The following is a 21,461-nucleotide window of genomic DNA, read 5'->3' on the forward strand; positions in this document are numbered from 1 at the left end:
AAATAAAGAGCAGGAAAAAAAAAAAAAAAGGAAAAAAAAAAAAAGTACTGCAGATTTAATTTCACATCTTGGCTCTGCTCTGACAAAGGAGAAGTTACTGAACTCAGCAACCACTTCTTGTCCCAAGCCAGGGATTAATTAATGCCCCTCCCAAAACTTGTACCTGTCCCAACCCACCCCCCCCCAACCCCAACCCTTCCCATTTTATTTCCCAACTAGACAACACTGTTGGCAAATCAAGACAGCATGAAACTTACAGCAATAAAACAACAAACCCCCAAGTGAAGTGTGCCGGCGCACGGGGAGCTCTGCTGTGCCGCTGCCCCGGGAATGCCGCCCGCAGCAGGCAGCTGTACCTTTCACGGAGGGCACACTTCAAGCACGCTCCACGGTGCGACCGTAAGTGCTGCAGAACCACAGGACAAGAGACTCAACACCTGAATTTTCCCCCCGGGATTTCTCTTCGGGGACACGCGCGCGATTTCTCTTCCCGGCGAGCGCGGTCCGGCGCTCGGCACAAACCCCGAGTGTCCAGTTCAGCACGGCGTAAGGCATGTGGACAAGAGAGACGCGAGCGGGACGCAGCGGGAGCAGGGGCAGCGCTGCTGAGCCTCGCTGCAGTTTGTCTGTCTGTCCGTCCGTCTGACCCCCCCGCAGCCCCGATCCCACCGGGCGCTGTCGCAGCGCTGCTGAGGCTGTTTGGTTTTGGCCGGCGGCTCCAGACCGGCTCCGTGCGGTTCCCCTCGGATGGAAATGCAGGAACGTCGGCGGAAGCTGCCGGAAAAGCGGCGGGGATGTCTGCAGGGATGTCTGCAGCTGATCCGAACTCTGCCCTCAACTTCAAGTGTCACTGCACTAAATCGGGAGATACTGGTTGGGGAGTAAACTGGCCCAGCCACTAGCACTGTCACAGAATGTGTGTTTTTAAAAAACAGAACAAAAGGCAAACGGATTAATTATGAACTCTTCTTTTCAGAAGCAGACCAGGATTAAAAAAAAAACTCCCGCAAATTAAAATGTTAGATCCTCCATCTAAAAAAAAAGTTTATACAGATGTGCTGCGAGTAGTCCCCACACGGGTCTGAGCAGCACCTTACAGTACAGACTAAGACTTGAAGAGCTGATCTCACATTGGAAGTCTTTTAATTAAAAAAAAAAAAAAAAAAAAAAAAAAGTGGCTCTGGCTGGGGTGACACGAAGGGGACACTTGGGACACTTCAGAGCACAAGGCAGATGCGGGGCTGGCAGCCTCCAGGCCGTGGAGCGGAGTACCGGGAAAGGGGCACTTCATGCACAAAATGTATTTTACAAAATACAGATCCAAAAAAAAGAAAAAAAAAAAAAAAAAAAGCAAAAAAAGCCAACAACAACAACAAAAAAAAAAAAATCATCCCACCTTGCACTAAATCGCAGCACTCTGAACACTTGCTCTGCCCCATGCCTGGTGTGAGGGAGGAGGCATGGGAACGGGGAGGGGAGGGAAATCCAGGTCTCAGTCTGCTTTAGGGAATTGCTCTGGCAGGGATCTTGTCAGTCATCTGATGTCGGACACGGAGCCCTCGGAGTACGGCGTGCTCATCACCGGGGTGCCGTTGTTGGCCAGACAGCCTTGCCTCAAGGTCTCAAAGTACGAGGCCTGCACTGGTTTATGATACTGCAGAACTTTTATGGCATCCTCTATCTTAAACCATTCCCTTTTCCTTCCTGGGGGCAAAGAGAGAAATCAGTAGATGCAACAGAATGATGTTTTCTGACTTCAAGGGCCTCCCCCTCCAACCCCACACTGACAGCTCCCCATCCCCAGGGACAGGTGTTTTTTGCTACTTCTGCAATTTCTAGTCAAGCCAGATGCTCATTTTATGACAATTCACAACACACAACCCAATTTCCATCACTTTGCAAATTTCCTGTGGACAGCTCTCAGTTCTTACTCCTTCCACAAAGAGCCTGAGGGGAGTCACGTTCCATTTGCTGCAGTGCAGTCACAAACCTTGTGGCAACAACAGGTTCATTTCCACTTGGGAATCCAATTGAAACACAAGGGTTTCAAAGGTAACAGGGAATGATTAACCCACACTGCTCACGTGTATTTCCTCTAGTCTCAGACAGGACAGTTCTTTGCTTGGCACTGTGCAGTGCAAGAATTAAACACAAAATTGCTGCAGAGGCAGCTGGACACTCACTTGGCTTCTCCTGGGCCACAAATCATCAATTTCACCTCAATTTTTTCCCCAAGCAACCAAAGGACACACCACTGCAACTTTTCCCAATGCCACTCCCACAGGCTCCAGGTCCCAGAGGGATGCTGAGCTGACCTGTGGGTTGCTTCCATCAGTTACTGCAGCATGCACCAAGCTTACCAATATTGACAGAGTCCTCCCAGTCCTCCAACACTTCGGTGACGATGAGTACGTAAACATAAGTCCTGTGCTTCCTGTCCCGGTTCTGGAAGGCAAAGGGGACAGAGGAGTAACCACCAACCAACAGCAACAGCAAACCTGTCCAGGCAGGAGGGCACTGGGCTGCTGCAAGATGCAAACTGCCCACCTTGGGTGCAGCTCCTCCCACAGCACAGCTCATTCTTAGCTACTAAAAACTGCTGCGTTTTAAATCAGAGAGGTCTGACAGTGTTGACAGGGACACCTAAAGTGGAGCTCCTGATCTGTGGAGCAGTGGTGTGTGGACTGATGTGCTTGCAAATTAGTTCTTCAGCTGGGAAGGTTTTGACCTATTTCACATGAGTTTGAAGGAGTCAGTGCCAGAAGAACAGCAAGAGCTGTGTCTGGTACCTGCCCACTGTGCCAGGTGAGTGCCACACATGAAGGGGGGACCCCATTCCCCAGCCTTTAGCAGCACCAAGAATAATCAGCCACACCAGTTATCACCAGTGATTTTGCCCACTGCAAAGATCAGAATTGCTGAGCAGCTGTGTTTTTATTTACCAGCAAGGCTCACTCCACAACCCTACAGAGCCATTGTTACTCCAAGATGATTTTTTGCAACAAAATTTCACAGTGTCCGTGTCTGAAACTTACCTCAAAAATTCCCACTAATCTTCCTAACGTCCCTTTCACTCCAGCCTAGGGAAGTTCAAAGAGAAAAGAAACATGCTTTAACAACAGCTCAGTACGTGTTTCCTACTTGTTGTGCAGGACCAGTTCCTTTAGGACAGGAAGCAAACGTTCTAAAATTCTGCTTTTCTTAAACCAACACAGTCACAAGGCTAAAAACAGAAATGTATCCTGAGTGCTCAACATCCAAGCATTCCCAGGGTTTTTTTTTCTCTTGTTTTCCTACATTCAAACAATTTTGAATTCAATCTGGGGGAAGAAGAAATATTTGAGGAGTTACTCCTTGCATACCAATACAGTCCTCGTGACCAGAATCTCCTCTGAAGGTTATTACAGCCTGAGCAAGGAGAACATTTGCTTTGGGGTTTGGCAGTTTTACCCCTTCAAAATCAAAGTTTAAGGAAATAAAGTATGTGTAAGACATTCACTTACACCCCAAGAGTGATGTGACAGCTCCCAGGTATTTCAGGGGAGCTGTCAGCACACATCTGAAACAATCCAATATGAACACAAAATGCTGTGATGTGGCCCTGGCAGCAGGAGCTACAGAGGTTTGGATATGACACAAAGGGCAGATGCACACTGAAATAAAGCTCTTGAATCAAGCAGAGACACAAATCAAGAGATCTAAGCAACAGTTTTGTCTGTTTGAATACTACTGAGGATGTACCACTCCATCACATTTGGTGTCCCTTTTGGCACCTCTCTGCTGGCTCCCTCCCCACCCTGCAAAATCCCAGCCCACTCTGCTGCCCTTGCTTTATATTCCCTCTGTTTTATGACTGTAAATGGTTGGAACTCAAGTGCTACAGACAAGATGAGATCTTGCTCCATGATTTAACAGGTCTGAACCAACCCACACAGCCTGGCACATGACCCAGCCACAACTGGGAGGTAGAGTCAGCTCCATTTCCAGCAGCTGGAACACATCCCATGAGCAGCCCAGGGAAATTGTGCCTCTTGCAGATGAGATACAGAGATATGATTATGCCAGGCTTCTTTTTTTAAAAGCAAAAAGTGTTTGAGTCTCATTAATGCTAAGACAAATTCTCTGTCCTACTGACCAGCTGATGCACGGTCTCGTGCTGTCAGAAAGGAAAAATTTTCTTTAATGAGACAATTTTCCTGGTTAAGTTCCAGCCTAGTGCATGAACAGGTACCAGAGAATCCAGCCAGAGAACACCTCACCCCTGCTGCCAGGCTGCTGATGTGGAACTGCCCCAGGAGCAAAGGGTGTGGAGCTCCCTCACTACCAGCAGTCACAGAAATCCAGAAATCCCTTTTCTAGGAAGTGAATCAACTGAATCTCCCATTTCATTTTTGGACACAAGCTTTGTTGTCTCACCAGCATTTGTGACATCCTGCTGGGCCCAGGGGTGCCTCAGTGCCTGTGACTCTGGGGCTATTTCTGGAGCGAGCAGCAGCCCCGTGGAGGAGCAGCAATTCCACGCAGGTCGGTGCCTGCTGACCTTTGAGGATTCCACCTCCTCTGCCAACCCCGCTGACCCGGCCTCAGCCCTCTCCCAAGGCATCTGGAATGCAAATGCTTCAAATGCATTTCCCTCAAGGAACTCCTTCAGCACTGGGGTTTATTTTTAGCTCAGCTGTGTTCAACAGGCAGCAGAAACACAGGGAGGAACTGGAGGCTTCCACCTTCACAACATACGGACATGCACGCATTAAAAGGTGAAGCAGAATCAAATATTTCTGGGAAATAACTGTCTTAAAGCAATGTTTCACTGGTTTCTGGAAAAGGTTGTTGAATTTCTGCTCTCCCTACCTGTAGGCACTGAATCAGAAGGCAGGGATTTTGTTGTGATGGTTTAGTGAACTCTCAAGTCTGACTAGAAATAAATTTATCTCCAGACAACTGGCCAAGCTGGAGATGAAGGATGAATTCTGCTCAAGCAGCCTCCCAGGCAGTTTATCCCAGCTCCAGAACTGTGCTGGAAGCAGCAGAGGGAGGTGAGGAGCCCTTCCTTCTGTGCTGGTAAAGAGAGATGATGGAAATAATGCTGTCTTCAAACCAGGATCCTCCTGCTCCGCCCTGCCTGGTCTTATTTGCCCAAAAAGGCACAAAAAGCCATGCCAAGACAAACATGTCTTGTAGAAAAATCATGTTGAATTATCATCACACAACTGGAGAAAGCTCTAAGCTTTGCTTCACACACAAACTTCCCATGTGCAGTTGTAAATGGCAGCATAAAAGAATGGTTTGGTTCAAAAAAAACATTGGGTTGATTTTATAAAGCAAATTCTTACCAAAGGCTGCAAAACACATCAGCCACTGCTCCTGGGGGCTAGTGCCTCTCTCAGCCTGTTTTCCAGTGGATTTTAAAGACAACATACAGGACACCCAACACCAACAGGATTGTCATGTACCTGTTTTTGATGGAGCACTAAATTCCCACACCAACAGAGAGTTGTCTCTGTACAATGGCACAAACAAGCATGGAAGTGGAATTCAGTTTCACACAAATTTCTGACATAGAAGCTGCCCAAGACACCTAAAAAATAACTTATAGCTGCTACCACTGACAAGTCAAGTTTGGTAACCAACAAGGGAACTGCCAGGCTCCCCATCTCCTCCTTCACATGGACAAGAAAATCTTCTTCAAGAGTTAAAGCACAGTCCCAGGCTCACCCAGGACTGCAGCAGGGTCTGAATCTTAATTTGCAGCAGATGACTCAGGAATTTTCTCCTGGATAGTAAATTAATGGCTCAGACAGTGAGTGAGGCAGAGGCAGCACAATTGATTTTGTGCCCCTCTAAGCTCTGGAAGTGCTGCAATCCTCCAGGTGCATGGAGGATCCCAGGAGGATGGTTCTGAACCCACCAGCAGGGGTAGGAGAGCACCAGCACCAACTGCAAGGTGTGGAAACAAAGCAAGGCAATCACAGGACAGGATTCCCTGGAAAGGCACCCTCAGGTACAAGAGGACACACAGAGCTGGCAAAATGAGCTTTTCCCCAGCTCTGCTGATCCAAATCAGCATGCAGGGTTCGGGGGAGGAGGAAAAGGCAGCTCTGGCAAGAGCACACCAGCCACAGGCACTGCCAGAGCCAGCTGCCTGCCCAGCACACACTTCAAACCCCCAGAGCACCCAGAGGGCTGGGCTGGAGATCAGGACAAGGAACAAAAACCTGGAGGAAATGAAGCTTTACTAGTTCTGCTGCTCATGGAACAACTTGTTTTAATAAAGAAAAATTACTGAAGCCATCCAAGAACAGCAGGTTCAGGTTTCAAAGCTGAAAATAAGTTGGGGTCAGATGCAAAAAGCAGCCTGCAGCAACACCATCTGTTCCTCGGGACAGCTTTTATTTCCTTCCATCTGAGCTAAGGAAAATGTGGGTTGGAATTTCAGCTATTTTACTTTGCTCTATTAGGCTCAAAGCCTGCATCTACTACAGATTACTGCTGGGCAAGAGAACTGTGGTGGAACACCCAAATCTTTGCTCTAAGAGCTGCACTACTGAAGGTGCAAATCCCACCCAGGAGGGCTGTGGACATGTTTGGAGGATGCTGATTCCAGGCCAGCTGGGCAAACTCTGCTGTCTCAGAGAGGGTCAGACTCATTCATCTAATTTGGTACTGCATGGCACCTTTATTTGCTTCTACACTTGTGAAATAAAAATGAAATTCCCTATCAGAATGAGGAACTTTCAGATAGTGCTATCATTTTTGCGAAGTCTGAGTACACTTAAAAAAAAAAAAATCTTCCTATTTTAGCACTGAAAGATATCAATATCTGTGTTCTAAATCACTAACAAAATACATGAAACAGGAAAGATTATCTATAAAGCATGTTTAGAAGAGGGGGAAAAAAAGTTCCAGCAACCAGATCAAAGTACTGCCATGATGGACTATTCTTGATATTGGCACCAATTGCCTGTTTGATCACAGATCAAGCACAGATTATCTGGCTTTTGACTCCCATGAAAAAAGAACAACCAACGCTCCTGCAGTGGTATAAAATTTGACATTTACTAAGTATTTAAAGGTCAGGATGTGAAGAATGCTCTAAGTGAAAAAGGAACTGGTGCTGAGTGTCACAGATGAGTGTGGAGCTTTTTTCAAAGTCACTCTATAATAAGTTTAAGGCAACTATTTCTAAACCATGATGTTCACCAGTTGCTCACACCCATAAAAACCTCTTATTCCTAAGCAAAGAACACACTCCATGAGCACCACGACCTGTTTGCAAAGGGCACACACCTTCCACAAGGTGAACTTTAGAACACACGTGGAGTCCCCAGCTCTGTAAGACTGACTACAGCAACCTGTCAGAAATTAGAGGCTTCTTCTGAAGAGGCTGCTGTGACCCAGAGCTGCTGTGTGTCTGCTGTCACTCTGCACAAACAATGCCCAACAACTGCAGTCACTTCCAATTTCATGCAGACAACACGGAGCATGACAAGTGTGGGTACCTGTCTGCTTTAATACTTGTGCTGGTACAGACTAATAGAGATAAGGACTACCTCAAACTAGGACAAGGACTTGAACTCAAACTGGGACAGAGGGATCACAGCCTTCACTCAGAATCAACATGTCATTTTTGGAACAGAAAGAGGGAAAAGTTAGGTAACTTTAGATGGTAATTCTTTCTGCAATAACATGGATAAACCCAAACACATACACAGTAAAATTAAAACAGTGAATGCAGAAGTTAAAATGTTCGTTTAGGGGAACATGTTTTGGGAATAAAAAAGCGCACCATGCAAAAGAGAATGAATTGGGAAGAGACAGTCTATTGTCATCCTCAAAAGCCACAAGCAACAGGAAGGGTCACAAATTCTTACAGCTCTTCCAACTGGCTCTTACTAAAAATTGGAAAAGGCATACCAAACCCAGGGAAAGAAACCCCACACATTTCTCCCACAGCTTTGAGCAGCATTGCTCACTGCCATGGGGGAAACTGGATTTTACCTCTCCCACCTCGAGCAACAAACTGGAGCTGCTCAGCTAACCTGTGTCCCCATGAATGGCTGTCCCAGGAGAGAGGCAAGGACCCCAAAGCTACTCAGAAATCAGCCTCAGCTCCAAACAACCCCAGAACACCTGGACTGACATGGAAGGGAGAGCAAGGGCTCCCAGCAGCCTCCTGAAACCCCTCCTGCCAAACTGACAGCATGACCTGGGAAAGTGGGTGCTCCTGCCTTTCCCAAACAGCTCGGGGCCGGGGATGTGGGGATAATTCTGTGTGCAGCCCCTCAGCAGCAGCACATGAGCACAGCCCGAAGGGGGAAGGCATCACACCCCTAAAACTCTGCCAGCACCACTGGCACTGTGCTCATGTCAGACAGCTCCGTGCCAGCTCCTCCACCTGCAGCACCCAAGGCTGGGGGTGCCCAGGTGAGCTGGGGGTGAGCCAGGGGTGCCCAGGTGAGCCAGGGGTGAGCCAAGCGTGCCCAGGTGAGCCAGGGGTGCCCAGGTGAGCCAGGGGTGAGCCAAGGGTGCCCAGGTGAGCCAGGGGTGCCCAGGTGAGCCAGGAGTGAGCCAAGGGTGCCCAGGTGAGCCAGGGGTGCCCAGGTGAGCAAGGGGTGCTCAAGTGAGCCAGGGGTGAGCCAGGGGTGCCCAGGTGAGCCAGGGGTGCCCAGGTGCTCCCGGTGCTCCGAGCTGCTGCCGTTCCATGCTGCGAGCAGCCGGGCAGAGGTGCCTCGCTGGGCAGAGCTCAGCCCTGCCAGGCTGCCAGGGCTTGGGCTCCACTGGCAGCGGGCAGGGCTCCACGTGAGCAGGGAACACCAGCCGAGGAGCGGGATTATCTCAGCCAGCCCAAACCAGTTCCTGCGCGGCCGCAGCCGTGCCAGGGCTCCCTTCCAGCCGCGCTGTCATGGAAGGAGCGCGGCTCTCCCGGGGCGCCGCTGCCCGCGCGGGGAGTGCCCCTGCACGGTTATTTTAAGGGCTGAGAGGCAAAGCCCTGCACCTCCTGAATGAACCCTGCACTTCTCTACCCAATCGCCTCATTATTAATAATGCTTGGGCTGAAAAGCAGGAGTCTGCAGCTAAAAATATTTCTATTGTTCTGGTTACACTCGCTTTGGCTTGTAAAGCTGTTGAAAGGTTGCCGAGTTACTGGAAAAGCAGGAGCTGGGTTACAAGCTGGAATTAAATTTGCAAGCAGTAATTCCCAGTATTAGAGGGAGGTAAAGAGACTTAAAAAAATAAACTTTGACTGTATAATCTCTTTCTGATAAACTGCTAGATTATTAAAACGTCCAAAGAGAAACACGCAGCTTGAGATCTGCCACATTTGGTTAGTCCAACAGTCTGAATATTCAGAGTTGTGTTAGACAGCAGCACGTACTTCCAAATAATTCAGGAAAAAACCTGCACAGACCAGACAATTCAAAAAAGCAGCTACAGGAGAAGCTTCTTCCCAAGTCCCATCAATTAGCTCTTGCTTTCTGTTCTGCACAGAGCCCAAAGATTTATAACCCTCTCAAAAGCATTTTTAATCCTGCCTTATGTAACTGTGAACCTACTTGGCCCTTCCATCTATAATCATGCAGTCATTTCTGAACCTAAGCATCTCCCCAGTTGCTTAATATTCAGAAGTAAATTCTAAAGACATGTTTTACATACACTGCAGTCAAGTGCTATTTACTGCCTTTACACTTCTTAAGAAGAAAAAAATTGTTCTTCCAGCAGCTTTAAGAGAAAAATGTGCCTTCTACCTACAGCCCATTGATCTGTGTTTGATCTGCTGTTTGATCTCCTTCCTGAAAAAGCTTCAAGCAAAAAAGAGAAAAGAAACGAACCAACCCATGTATACTATAGGAACTGCTGCTGGTAATTTATGGCCAATTTCACTTATTCACATAAACATCACTGTGTATTCTAAACCAAAAACATACCTAGGTCCCTATTTTGATTGCTTTTAGTGGCTCCTAGGGGTTTATTTCTACCTTGTAGCCAAGTACTAGACAGGTCCACAAAGGCACAGCTGAATTTTGAAGCTCTCTCACAGAGAAAATGAAGCAGAGACTATATATACACTGAAGTGACTAGAGCTGAACTTTATTTTCAGTTAAAGCTATCAGGCAAGGACAAGCTCATTCCAACTGAGAGGTTTAATTACATTCCCATGTTCTCTTATTTAGGACTCTGCTTTCCTCCCACGTGGGATGGGGATATCACCAGTGACCCTGTCTGCCTCTCCACCTCGAGGAGAAGGAAGAGTGATGAACACAAGCCCAGAGAAGCCGGGCTGACAGGGCAGGGTGATGGCACTCACCTCCTCACAGACCTCGCGCACGGCGGCCACGCCGGGCTCCTCCTCGGGCTCCATGCCACCCCCGGGGACAATCCATCGGTCTGGATGGCGACTACTGCTCACCAGCAGCACCTGTGGGGAGAGAGACAGCTGATGGGGCACCCGCAGAGATTGTCTTTGTGCCTCACTCACCCCCAGACACGACCCACCCAAGGCAGGGCCTTGCCGTTGCTCGCTTCTCTCTCAGCCATGGAAATTCCAGCAGCACTGACACCGAGGCCCTCCCACACTCTGTGTTACCCCAGCCATGCCTCTCCCTGCTCTGATTCACTGCAGGAGAAACTGTCCCTGCACACCAAAACACTCATTGGCACTGGGACCAGCATCACCCACAGTGTGAGTGCACTGCACAGTCCCACAGCTCGGGATACACCCCAGGTAACAACACAAATGCACAGATGCTGCTCAGCACCCCCATCCTTTGCAGAAGTACCTTGATTTAACTCTCCTGGTGCCTTTGGCCTTGCCTGTCCCTGCAGTTCTGTCACTAACAATACACGTCCAGGAACTCCCACTGCACTATTTATGTGCAATTGTCTGAGCACAGATTCTCAGCCCCACTGTTTGTCACCTCTTTTGCAGTAGGCACTGAGGATTCAGCTCTGGAGCCAGCACTTGGCTACTTTTGGTTTAGAGGAGGTTGTTTAATGAGGTAAAAGCAAAATAAAAGCCTATATTAAACCTATTAAACATAAACCCCCCTAGGAAAGGGCTGCAGGAAGGACAGACTTCTGTGAATGAGAAAAATGGCTCAACCCTCTTCCCAGGAGGGATTTACCATACACATGCTTTGGGGCAGGTTTTCTTGAAACAGTATTTTTTATTCCAGGGTAATTCTGCTCTGTGGAAGTTCAGGTTCTGATTTGCCACCTCCCAGCCAGACAAGCTCTAACACTCTCAGCTGACTACAGACTGTCCCAAAGAACAGCGAGACGCTGTGCTTATTAAATCTACTTGCAATACACCCATGAGCAGAGCTGGAAACTTAAAACAACACTGATACTGTTGTCCAGCTCTCTAAACAAAGCTCGTTCATTAGAGTCATCCTGTTGTACTTCATCATTTCACGGGCACAAAGCTCAGAGCCAAAGCGACTTGCTCCAGAAACTTTCCAACATACCAGTCCAATTAGGTTCCAGGCCAGCTGTAACAGTGTCAGACATTTGGGAGTTATACTGTGGAGACACTGAAATCCCAGGCTTTACTGGGGAAACAGTGACTTGCCAGTAGGATATGAAAAGATTTGCACTAATTACCCAAAGGAATCTACCTACAGAACTCAAATTGCCAAAACAAAAACAAGCACAAGATTTCCAGGATTTTTCAGCTGGTTTGTCTTGAAAATTCTCTGACCAAACTCATACTGGAAACAAATGAAGGTGCACGAGCCACCTCAGTTCCACAGTTCCAAGTGGGATGGTGCCTGCCCCATCCTCTGGCCAGGCTGTGACAGAACAGGGTTTGCTTTGCAGTGACATCCCAAGTGTTTGGCCCTCTCCAAGAGGAAGGCAGAATTCCTTTCCTCCAGGCATCCAGTCCATGTAAAACTCCACCAGAAAGCCATGCCTAAATAGGGAATGTAAGCTTCATTCATCCTCAGAGCGCTTGGGAGAGCAGCCAGGCCCTGCCAGGCTCCCCAGCCACCTCACTTTGCCACTGTGCCTCCTCCTAGCACAGCACTTGACTTCTGCTCCATCCCCACTCATCATCCAAAAGAGCTTGGACTCCAATTCCTCACTCCAGGCCAGTTGGTGATTCTGAGGACAAAGCTAAAGAGCAGGAACAGCCATTTCAAGTGCACCTTTGCTGCCAGGTAAGGGAGCTCCAGCTCTGCCACTTCCCATTGCAATTCAGAGCTCCAGCTCAAGGGGACAAAAACCCAGAAAAAATATTAAAAAATCCTCCAAAGAACCAGATCTTTGAAACTCAGCAGAGCACATCTCACAGCCCTGAACTCCTGCCACCTTCCAGGCGTGAGAACAAGGATCTGCTACAGAACCCTGGACACAGACTGCTCCAGGAAACCTGCTCAGGCTGAGACAATGCCTCAGCAACACACCAGGAGGAACTTCTGGGTGCAAACAATGGTTTGAGGCAAAGTAAATTAACTTCAGCTGCTCTGGCAGTTGAGCATTTTCTGAATAGAATTAACATGAACAACCCTTGGTGGGAAGGAAAAACCTGTCATTCTCACACTTTTATGTAATCAGACTATTTCCTGTTTAATAAAAAGGAAATCCCATCAAGAGAGTGCAGGAAACAAGCCCTACAAGGTCATTCTTTTAAAACAACTTCAAACAGGATATTGCTACCAATGAGCTCTCCCAAGACAAAGGGGCTGAGTTCCAAAGGAGGGGGAGACATTGCTGTGTTGGAAAAAACCCACACTTCCAACACCAGCCCTGGATCCAGATACATGCAATGCATTCAGAGGGATACAGGAAAAAAGTTGTCATCATCCAAATCCCAAAATTTTGGGTTGGAAGGGATCTTGAAGCCCATCTCATTCCCTACCACCTTCCAGTAGATCAGCCCAGGGTACAGCTGGCTTTTTAGCTCATTAACTTCTTTATTACATAAATAACTTTTATTTTAATAAAGTACTTAATTTAATCTAAACAGCCATCAAAAAATAAACCAAAATTTAGTTATGTTTTTAAATCAGGCTAGAACACGTAGGAAGGTCAGATATTTCCATTTAATCCTTGCCAGGCAACTGTGTTTAAAATGGCTACTGAGACTCTTGGCCTGCCAGGAATTTTGGAGTCGGATTTTGGAGCCACGTCCTGCAGACTTTTTGGAAAAGCATTTGCAGGTAATACACATGTCACATGGCCAAGTTGTGTTTTCCAGGATTTCAAAGACAATTATGTCATTTCAAAGCAGGGAAATGAGCAACACAAGCCTCTCTGGCAAGGCAGGAGGTGGCCCTGCTGAAACTCTCCCACACAATCCCCCACAAAAGAGAAAGTTTAGAAAAATAAGCCAAGTTTGAAGTGTGCAGCAGGGGCTCGAAGCAGAGCCTCAAGGCAAGAACCTTCAAAGCTGCACACAACAAACAAACCCAAACAAACCTGAGCAGTACTAACCCTGCCTGGAGGAGACAGGAAACACACCAAGACATCTAAGGCTGCCCAAACAGCCACATGGAATAAGGAGCTCCATGGGAAAAGGGGTAAAGAGTTTGTCCCTGGGATGAATATGGGCATCCCCCATACACAACACTTTAAAATAACTGACACAAACCACTGTATCCACATGGAGGGGTTTTCCTGCCTTCTTTTCACAGGAATAATGGGGCTCTGCAAAGCAAGAACTGGGCAACCAGGGCCAGGCAGAGAATTAACTCCCCATGTGTGGATCAGAGGAGCAGAGATTCCCAGGTTCTTCCATGCTATGGTGGATTTAAACAACATCCACCACCCATAAATAAAACAAGAACACGATTCCTCGAAAGAGGCTCCACAGCAGCACTCGAGCAGACAGAAAGGGCCACAGCCCTGTGAGGAGCTGGGCCACAGCATGGGTAGAAAATGAGCTGAGAACCTTCCAGACTTCCAGGAAAAGCCAGTGCTACCCACCTGTGCCAGGCGAGCTGGCAGCCAGCACAGGGAACAGCAGGCAAGATGTTAAATCCAGGGTCTGGCCCAGCAGCCTCCTGCTGCCAGGAGCTGATCCATAGCTGCTGGCTCCTGACACTGCCTTACAAGCTTCCCCTCAATATTTTCAGGCTTTCCCTCAGTATTGACATGCTTTCCCATCAATACTGTCGTGCTTTGTATCAACATTAAGCTATAAATCACATGGTTTGCACAGCGACTGAAGCACAAACCTCCCGGCGCTGCACCTCATTTCCCACTCCAGCATCATTCACCAGAGCTCAGCCTGCAAGGAAACTCTGCTGCCGCAGAGGCTGCAGGAGCTGGGAGGAGAAGATGGCTGACTGCAAGGCTTCTGCTGCTCAATCTGCCTTTGTCTCAAAGTTTCAGTTTAAAAGCAGCGTGTTCTCAGGAGCTGAGCTGTGCTGCCATGTGCCCCATGGCCAGGCAGATCCCAGAGCTGCTGCTGTGTCCAGCATAACAAACACCTTGGATGCTTCATTCAAAATTAACAAAATTCTCCCGATTCCCAAATATCAGTGCTGCAATGCTTTTCTACCTGACAAAAGTGGGACGTTCATCTGACCACACCAAATCACCTTAAGGCTCTATGATCAGCAAGGGGTGAGAACTGGAGGAGTAGGGGGAGGAGAGGGACACTGCTGTCACCAAAGCTGTGCAAAATGAATCTCATTTCCCTGGCAGCAGCACAGCCTCGATGACTCCCCAACAAATCACGTGTTTTGCCAAACTGCAAGGGCAGCTTGCCCCAGGGTGCACGCCAGGGCTCACGGGAGGGCTTCTCCCACCCTCTTGCTATTCCAGGCACGTTCTGGAGCTCGCACATGGTCGGAGTGAATCCAGCCGTGGGTCAGCAGGGCTGCAGCCCGCGCTGCACCTGCCAGGGTCAGCAGCTGGGACCACAACACACACTCTCACCAGAAATCCCTCCCTGCCCATAACAGCCTGTCCTGCCAGGAGCATTCCAGCTCCTCGACAGGATACGTTTCCTTAGACAAGTGTTATTTTTGCACATGCACCTGCACCAGGCTCCGTGGGATAATGGGGTTTAACTGATAACGGGGGATCCAGGAGCTGGAGGTGGGAAATTCACGACAGGACGGCGCAGAAGGGAAGGGATCCGTACTAGAGAACTTGACAAAAGTAAAGCACAAGTTTTGGAAGGGGAGCAAGAGGTGAACTGGAAAGAGTTCAAGTCATTTCAAGTGCTTGGATCGCACCTACAGTCTTATAACCAGAGAGGAAAAAATACAGCAGATTCTGTTGGTTTTTAGGCTGCTGGTTAGAATAACAATAATAAATCACCGTGCTGCTGCTCTGGCTCCAGAGCTCCACAGGTCCTGTTACTGCTACTGCAGCGCTCCTGCTGCTTCAGAGCCACTGCCTGCTCCTAGCAGGGAGGAACACAATCCCAAGTCCTCCCCCTCCAGCGAAATTATGGTTTAGATAACCACAGAAATTATCTGCAACATGCCTTCCCATGCTTGAGGAGCAGCTGAACCGCCTGCAGCAGCAGCCGCTGCTTTCAGAGGGCTGATAAGGGGCACTCCCAGAGAGAGACCCCAAACCCCAGAACCTATTTCTGCCTGTCAAAACCAGTTTGGTGACCACTCAGGGCTTACACAACTTGTCCAGGCGCACCTTTCCAGGAGAAAGGCTGGCTTGTAAAGTGCCTTTTTGAGTAAAGGAGGAGAAAAAGCAATGAGGAGGTATTTGGGGTTTTTACAGAGCTGTCAGCAGCTGCACACTGCTCTGATTAACCACCCTAGTCAGGATATACAGCATGCACAAACTCTTGGGAAGCTGCTCAAATATAAGGAGTTAATCCTACACACAGCATCAATATATGTCACCTGCAGGAGGAGAAGTAACCCCTGAAACATCTGACAAAAATCCACCCAGCAGGTAATTGTACCCCTCTGAATTTCACAGGTTAATGAGAAATTGCTGAGAACAAAGAGTCAGCAGTGGCAGGGACACACAAACACACACAAAATTTGAGAGATCTTTGGTCTGTGCAGTGAGTCCTTCAGCTGGGTTGAAAAAGAACAAGTGTTTAAAGTAACAGAGGCCCTGTTTCCCAACCACTGGATGTCACCTACAGCACTCCCACATGGATGTTTGCTATTTCTAAGGTAGAACTCAGTTTGCTAATTTTTCTCTATCCAAGCAAACCATGAGAACCCTCCTTATTTTAAAAGAACATAAAAGTCCACGCACATGGTTGTTTTCTGTTTTTTTTTTTTTTTAATAAGAAGGGAAAGAGTTGTTTTTCCAGATTGTGAGAGACCATCCATGGAAAGATAAGGTTCCCTGGCAGCAGTCCCTGCTGGGAGCACCCCCAAATGCTGGTAACCTGTCTCCACACTGCAGGAGTTTATCTGAAGGGTGCTGAGATGAACCGAGTCAGGCAGCTGGGTGTGGGGTATTTAAAAAAGAGGGGGTACAGAACACACAGGGTGAGGAGGAAAAGACAGGAAAAGCAGCTCCTGGTCAAGGACTAAATGGATCTGAGGTGGAAGAGATTCCAAAGCAGTCTTCTGCAGAGAACAGACACAGCCACCACTGCTGGGTCCTTCTCCACAGAGCCAGGGTGGAGCACACCCTCTTTCCATAGTCATCACTTTTCCCTGAGCTGCAGCAGAACAAAACTGACTCAGTTCTTCAGTTTCACAACAGCTCGCTGAGCTTCCAGCAAATGAAGTGAAAATTTAACAATTTTCATTCATTTGTTGTCTGGAAACTTACAAGAGACCATGGAATTGCTTGTAAAACTGTTTAGTGACAGCTGCTTTTGTGGGAAGGCAAAACACTTTTGAAGATGAAAGCCAGGTTTTGCAGAGGTTTATCCATGCTCCTGCTCTCGGAGAACACAACCTACAGCTTGTACACAATCTACAGGGCTGAGAGGGACAGGAGAAAGGCAAGAAAGAGATCCACTTCCAAGCTGGCCCTTATCCCCCTGGAGATGTGGTAACAGGTTAGCAACGGACCAGGAGAACTTCACTTGGGTCCAACCACAACCCTTTTATTCAGCAGATGGGAGCACCCAGCCCAGCCCAGCCACCAGAACAGGGATTCTGAGCCTGTTCCACGGAAAGCAGGATGATCATATGATGCTGGGCTCACTTACACCGGGGTGGCTTAGCTGCTGCTGGTTTACACTGGAGCCGAGGCACAGGGGACGGCCCAGGAGCACCTCGTGATCCCCAACCACACTCGGGGGTTCCAATCCCAGCTCTGCTGTGTTACATCGCAGCTGGAGAGGAAAACCGGGAGAGGAGAGGCCAGAAAGAAGGAGAAGAAAAAAGGTTCGTTTGCATTCCAATGGCTTTCCCAGGGCCACCCTGGGCAGCTCTCCCCGTGACCACCGTGACCAGCGAGGCTCAGCCCGTGCCAGGGCACCGGCCCTGGGTGAAGCCTCTCTTCTCCCAGCCCCATTCAGGCCTCATTCACCGCTCAGAAAAGATTCTAACCGAGGCGTTTTCTCAAAAAAAAAAAAAAATAAAGTCTTTAAAAACGCCCGTGGTTAACGAGCAGCTTGTCCTTTCACAGACACAATGTGGGCATGTTGAAACCTGCTGCTATCCCAGCACAGACCCAGGGCCCAGCGGTGCCTCTTTATCCTGTCAAACACCACCCGAGCAGGGCTCCAGCTGCTGGGGCATCAGGGCCATTTTCTGAGATTTCTCCTCATGGAACAGCTGGTCCACACATAAAACATGTGTGTTATGTAAAAACAACACCCTGGTGGTGATGCTGAGGGGCAGGGATGCCCCAAGCAATGAAGCGACCCCAGAGGTACCAGAGGATTTTGGAGCTCTCCCTCTGCGCTCTCCTTCCACAGTTCTGCAAATATTCCAGGAGTTCAGTCCATGTGAAAAGATGGGAATAGCAAAGTCCTCGTGTCTGGCCGCTGGAAGGTCCTTTGAAGTCAGTTCCCACTCTCTGAATTAATCCTGATGCTGCCCCAGCTCTCCCTGCTGCCCGAGGATGTGGATGGTGGTTTGGGAAACCACACACAATTTGGGGGCTTTCCACAATGCCCAAAAAAATGTAAATTTTTTTCTCCATTCGAGATTCGCGTTGAAATCAATTCTCCCTGTGCTGCTTTTTAAAGGAATATGTAACAAAGGCTTCTTTTCAGCCAATGCTTGGTCTTCCAAAACCGTTCCAGAGCTTTTTTCATGCCCAAAAGCAGCGGCCTCCAAATGCAATGCAGAGACAATGTACGACCTCCAGCAGCATAAGGAAAAAATAAATCACTTAAAAACTAAAAAAGAACAAAGTATTTTTCTGTTAAGCCTCTTTATTTGCAAATATAACACCAAACCAAGGACATGGTGTTTTATCAATCTCCAGGGATTGCAAAGATTTCAATGAAAAATGTATCAGTGAACTGAAGAGTCAGGGGGAAACACCTAAACAGAAGAAAGCAGCCTCCTCTGTAAGAGCAAACAGAATTCTCTTATTTCTTCTTGTCCACTGACAAACTTTTTTAATTCAAGAATTAATGAGGGGTTAAAAACAGGAAAAAAATGAGATTTTTGAATTCATAGCAGGAAATGAAGAAGAAAGGCAAGACCAAAGTTCTACTATTTCTTAAGCACTTAAAAGGAACAGTAATGAGAAACAGCCAGTCCGAGGAAAAATCCAACTTGAATACAGAAAGTTTAATTTATTTATCAAAACATGCTTCTTTTCTTCTCTCTTCTTTTCAAACACTAAGCTTTTAATAGCTCTTTAATGTACATACTTTGGCTCTGGCTCTTTCTCCCCTCCCTGGAGAGACCTTTTAAAGAGATCTCAATTTCCACTTAAATAGAAGCAATCAATAATAAAATACATCAGTAACATTAAAAAGTATTATTGTCCAAGAGCAAACCAAGAAATATTTCACAGCCATTTTATATTTTGTGCTTAAATCTGTACAGGTAACATCTTCCTTGCTATCAAGTAGTAGTGAGTGGACCCTGGTCAGCTTCTCTCAAAGTTTATTTAAAAGCCAACAAATGAGAATGAACCCAAGAAATAATTAGAAAGGAAAATTAATAATGTGCCCTGCTTGCTGATTTCACTCATTGACTCAAGTTTAACTGCAATGCCTTTTGGCCAGGGCCAAGTGCAGGATCTGGGCACAGAGTCCATCCCAGTGGGTTAATTCCATGGGACTGGCTAAGAACTTTCCCAGATGGATTTGTGCCAAGCCCTGTTCCTGGGCAGCTCCTGCAGCAGGGCTCTAACAGGTGGGAACAGAGGATGCAGCCTCAGCCCAGGGTTCAGCTCTCAGGTGCCACACACAGCCCCTCAAAGGCTCTGAGATCAGACCCGTCCTTCCCTGCCTCGCTCCTCGCCTGCAGCACACAGATCGATCTACTCCAGCTCTCACCTGGAAACCAGAGCCTGAAGGATTTAAATTCAATCCACTGTAGGTGGAGACCACAGCAGAGACACAAGTGACACAAAAGTGGTTTTAAATCTCAGCCTTACACCAACCTGACAGCTGAGCCTGCTGGAGGCATCCATCCCACGCCAGCGTGCCTCGGGAACGAGTTCACTTTCCTCCTTGGACCTCCTGGGTCAGCACTGTGACACTGCCACACAACCCGGTGTCCCCAGCACAGGGAGGGCTCTGAGCCCTGTCATGAGCACACCTCGGTGTCCCAGCACCATGAGGGCTCTGAGCCCTGTCATGAGCACACCTCGGTGTCCCCAGCACAGGGGGGGCTCTGAGCCCTGTCATGAGCACACCTCGGTGTCCCAGCACCATGAGGGCTCTGTCACGGGCTGGAGGGATCAGCTGGATCACTGTGCAACACTGCAGCCTGAGGTGTGTTAAAATAAAACTCACAACCAGTCACATGCTGATTGCCTCAGGCACCTGTTAAAAGTACTTTTCTACCCTAAACCACCCTGCGGTCACACATGGCCAAGCCTCTACCGCTGGAGAACAGCCTGCAAAGTGTCCCACTAATTGTGGACGATTCATCAGGGCACTTCAGAGCCTTCACCCACCCATGCTGAGCATCCCCAGCATCACCACACAAAACAATGATGGTCTTCTTCACGGTCAGTCCATACATTTCTTGGAAGTCCGTGGGAAGGATCAGTTACACTGAACGCTGCACCAGCCACACTGCTGTCATTTCAGACCATTTCTGCTGAAACGCTGACACTCCTCATCACGCCAGCACAGCTACAAAGGGCTTGTGCAGTCTCCTTCACGTTAAATAATAACTGGATGTATGCTAATTGCCTTTCCTCCAGTGAACTGTCTGCATTCCCTTCCGATTTCCTGTAGCTACAAATATGATAATCAGGAGAACAAAGACTTTAGCACAGCCACCCGGGCACAGCAAATGCAGTGGAGTGTGTACGCCTGACTCCAGCAGCAGCACAGAAGGCAGACCTGCAGCCTGGCTGCCCTGAGCACCCCGAGCCCACCTTCGGGAGGTGTCAACAAAGAGCGGTGTAAAATCGCACATCGGAGCGAAGTTTCTCACTGTAACTTCCCGGACAGTGCAGCCCCTTAGCAACGCGGCCGCTCTCAAACCAACCAATCCACCTTTAATTCCCACTTCCTCCCAAACTCTCTGGACAGCAACTTCTGGCACTCCATCAGTCCCCTTTTATCCCAGTTTCTTTTTATAAATCCAAGGTCAGGTTTCCTCTCCCATCTCATGTGATGTGCTGGACTGAAGTTCTGCCAGCGCGGTGGGTCCCCAACACTGCCAGACCCCCTCCCGCGCTCCCCTCAGCCAGTCCCGCCGCCCACCGGGCATCTCCCCGGCTCCGGCGGAGAGCAGGAGCCCAGTGGGAAGCACCAACTCTCCCAGCGGCGCTGAACGACGCCTGTTAAAAATAAAACCGCGCCGGCACCGAGTCCCCCCACCCCGGTCGCTCGGGGGTCCCGGGCCCGGCCTCGCCCCTCACCTCCTCCTCGCTCTCGCTGCGGAAGCACAGGCAGGCCGCCCGCTTCTTGTAGCCGTCCCCGTCGTAGGTGCGCGTCTGGTTGGACTTGAGCTTCATCATCCTCCGCTCCGGGGGCGGCGGGGCCGGAGGACGCGCGGCCCGGAGGGCGGGGGCGGGCGGGACCCACCGGGCGGCGAAGGACGGGGTGGCGCGGAGGGACCTCCTGCGCGCGACAGTCTCTTTCTGCGTCTCGCTTCGTGGGTCTCGCTACGCGCTGCCTCCCTTCGCCCGCCTCACCCCTGCCCTCGCTCCCGGCCGCGCCGCCGCCACCGCCCGCGCTCCGGCCACCGCCGACGACGACCGCGCCGCCATCTTGGGGCTCGCTACGCAAACGGCGTAGCGCCGCCGGGCGGGGAGGCGGCGCTGCCCCTGCGGCCTCGCGGCGCGCCCGCTACGTCAAGTGCGCAGCGCGGCTTCCAGAATCGCTCCCCCCTCGCCGGCGGCGCCGCCACGCCCCCGCCCCGGCTCGCGCGCTCTGCGCCAGTGGCGCACGCCGCGTTCGGGAATAGGGCGGGCGGCGCAGA

The 21,461-nt window shown here is 49.2% G+C and overlaps 1 protein-coding gene across 1 annotated transcript; it reads right to left on the minus strand.

The window, feature by feature from the left end:
• Positions 1-1,126: 1,126 nt before the first annotated feature.
• On the minus strand, positions 1,127-21,144 carry NUDT3 (nudix hydrolase 3). Its single transcript, XM_063177897.1, has 5 exons — positions 20,899-21,144; positions 10,307-10,417; positions 3,036-3,080; positions 2,361-2,445; positions 1,127-1,704 (listed from the first exon to the last, which is right to left on the minus strand). The coding sequence occupies exons 1-5, from the start codon at positions 20,995-20,997 to the stop codon at positions 1,535-1,537; spliced, it is 510 nt and encodes a 169-aa protein (XP_063033967.1). The 5' UTR covers positions 20,998-21,144; the 3' UTR covers positions 1,127-1,534.
• Between the last annotated feature and the right edge of the window lie 317 nt (positions 21,145-21,461).

Source organism: Melospiza melodia, chromosome 28, assembly GCF_035770615.1.
Source record: "Melospiza melodia melodia isolate bMelMel2 chromosome 28, bMelMel2.pri, whole genome shotgun sequence".
Classification (NCBI taxonomy): Eukaryota; Metazoa; Chordata; class Aves; order Passeriformes; family Passerellidae; genus Melospiza; species Melospiza melodia.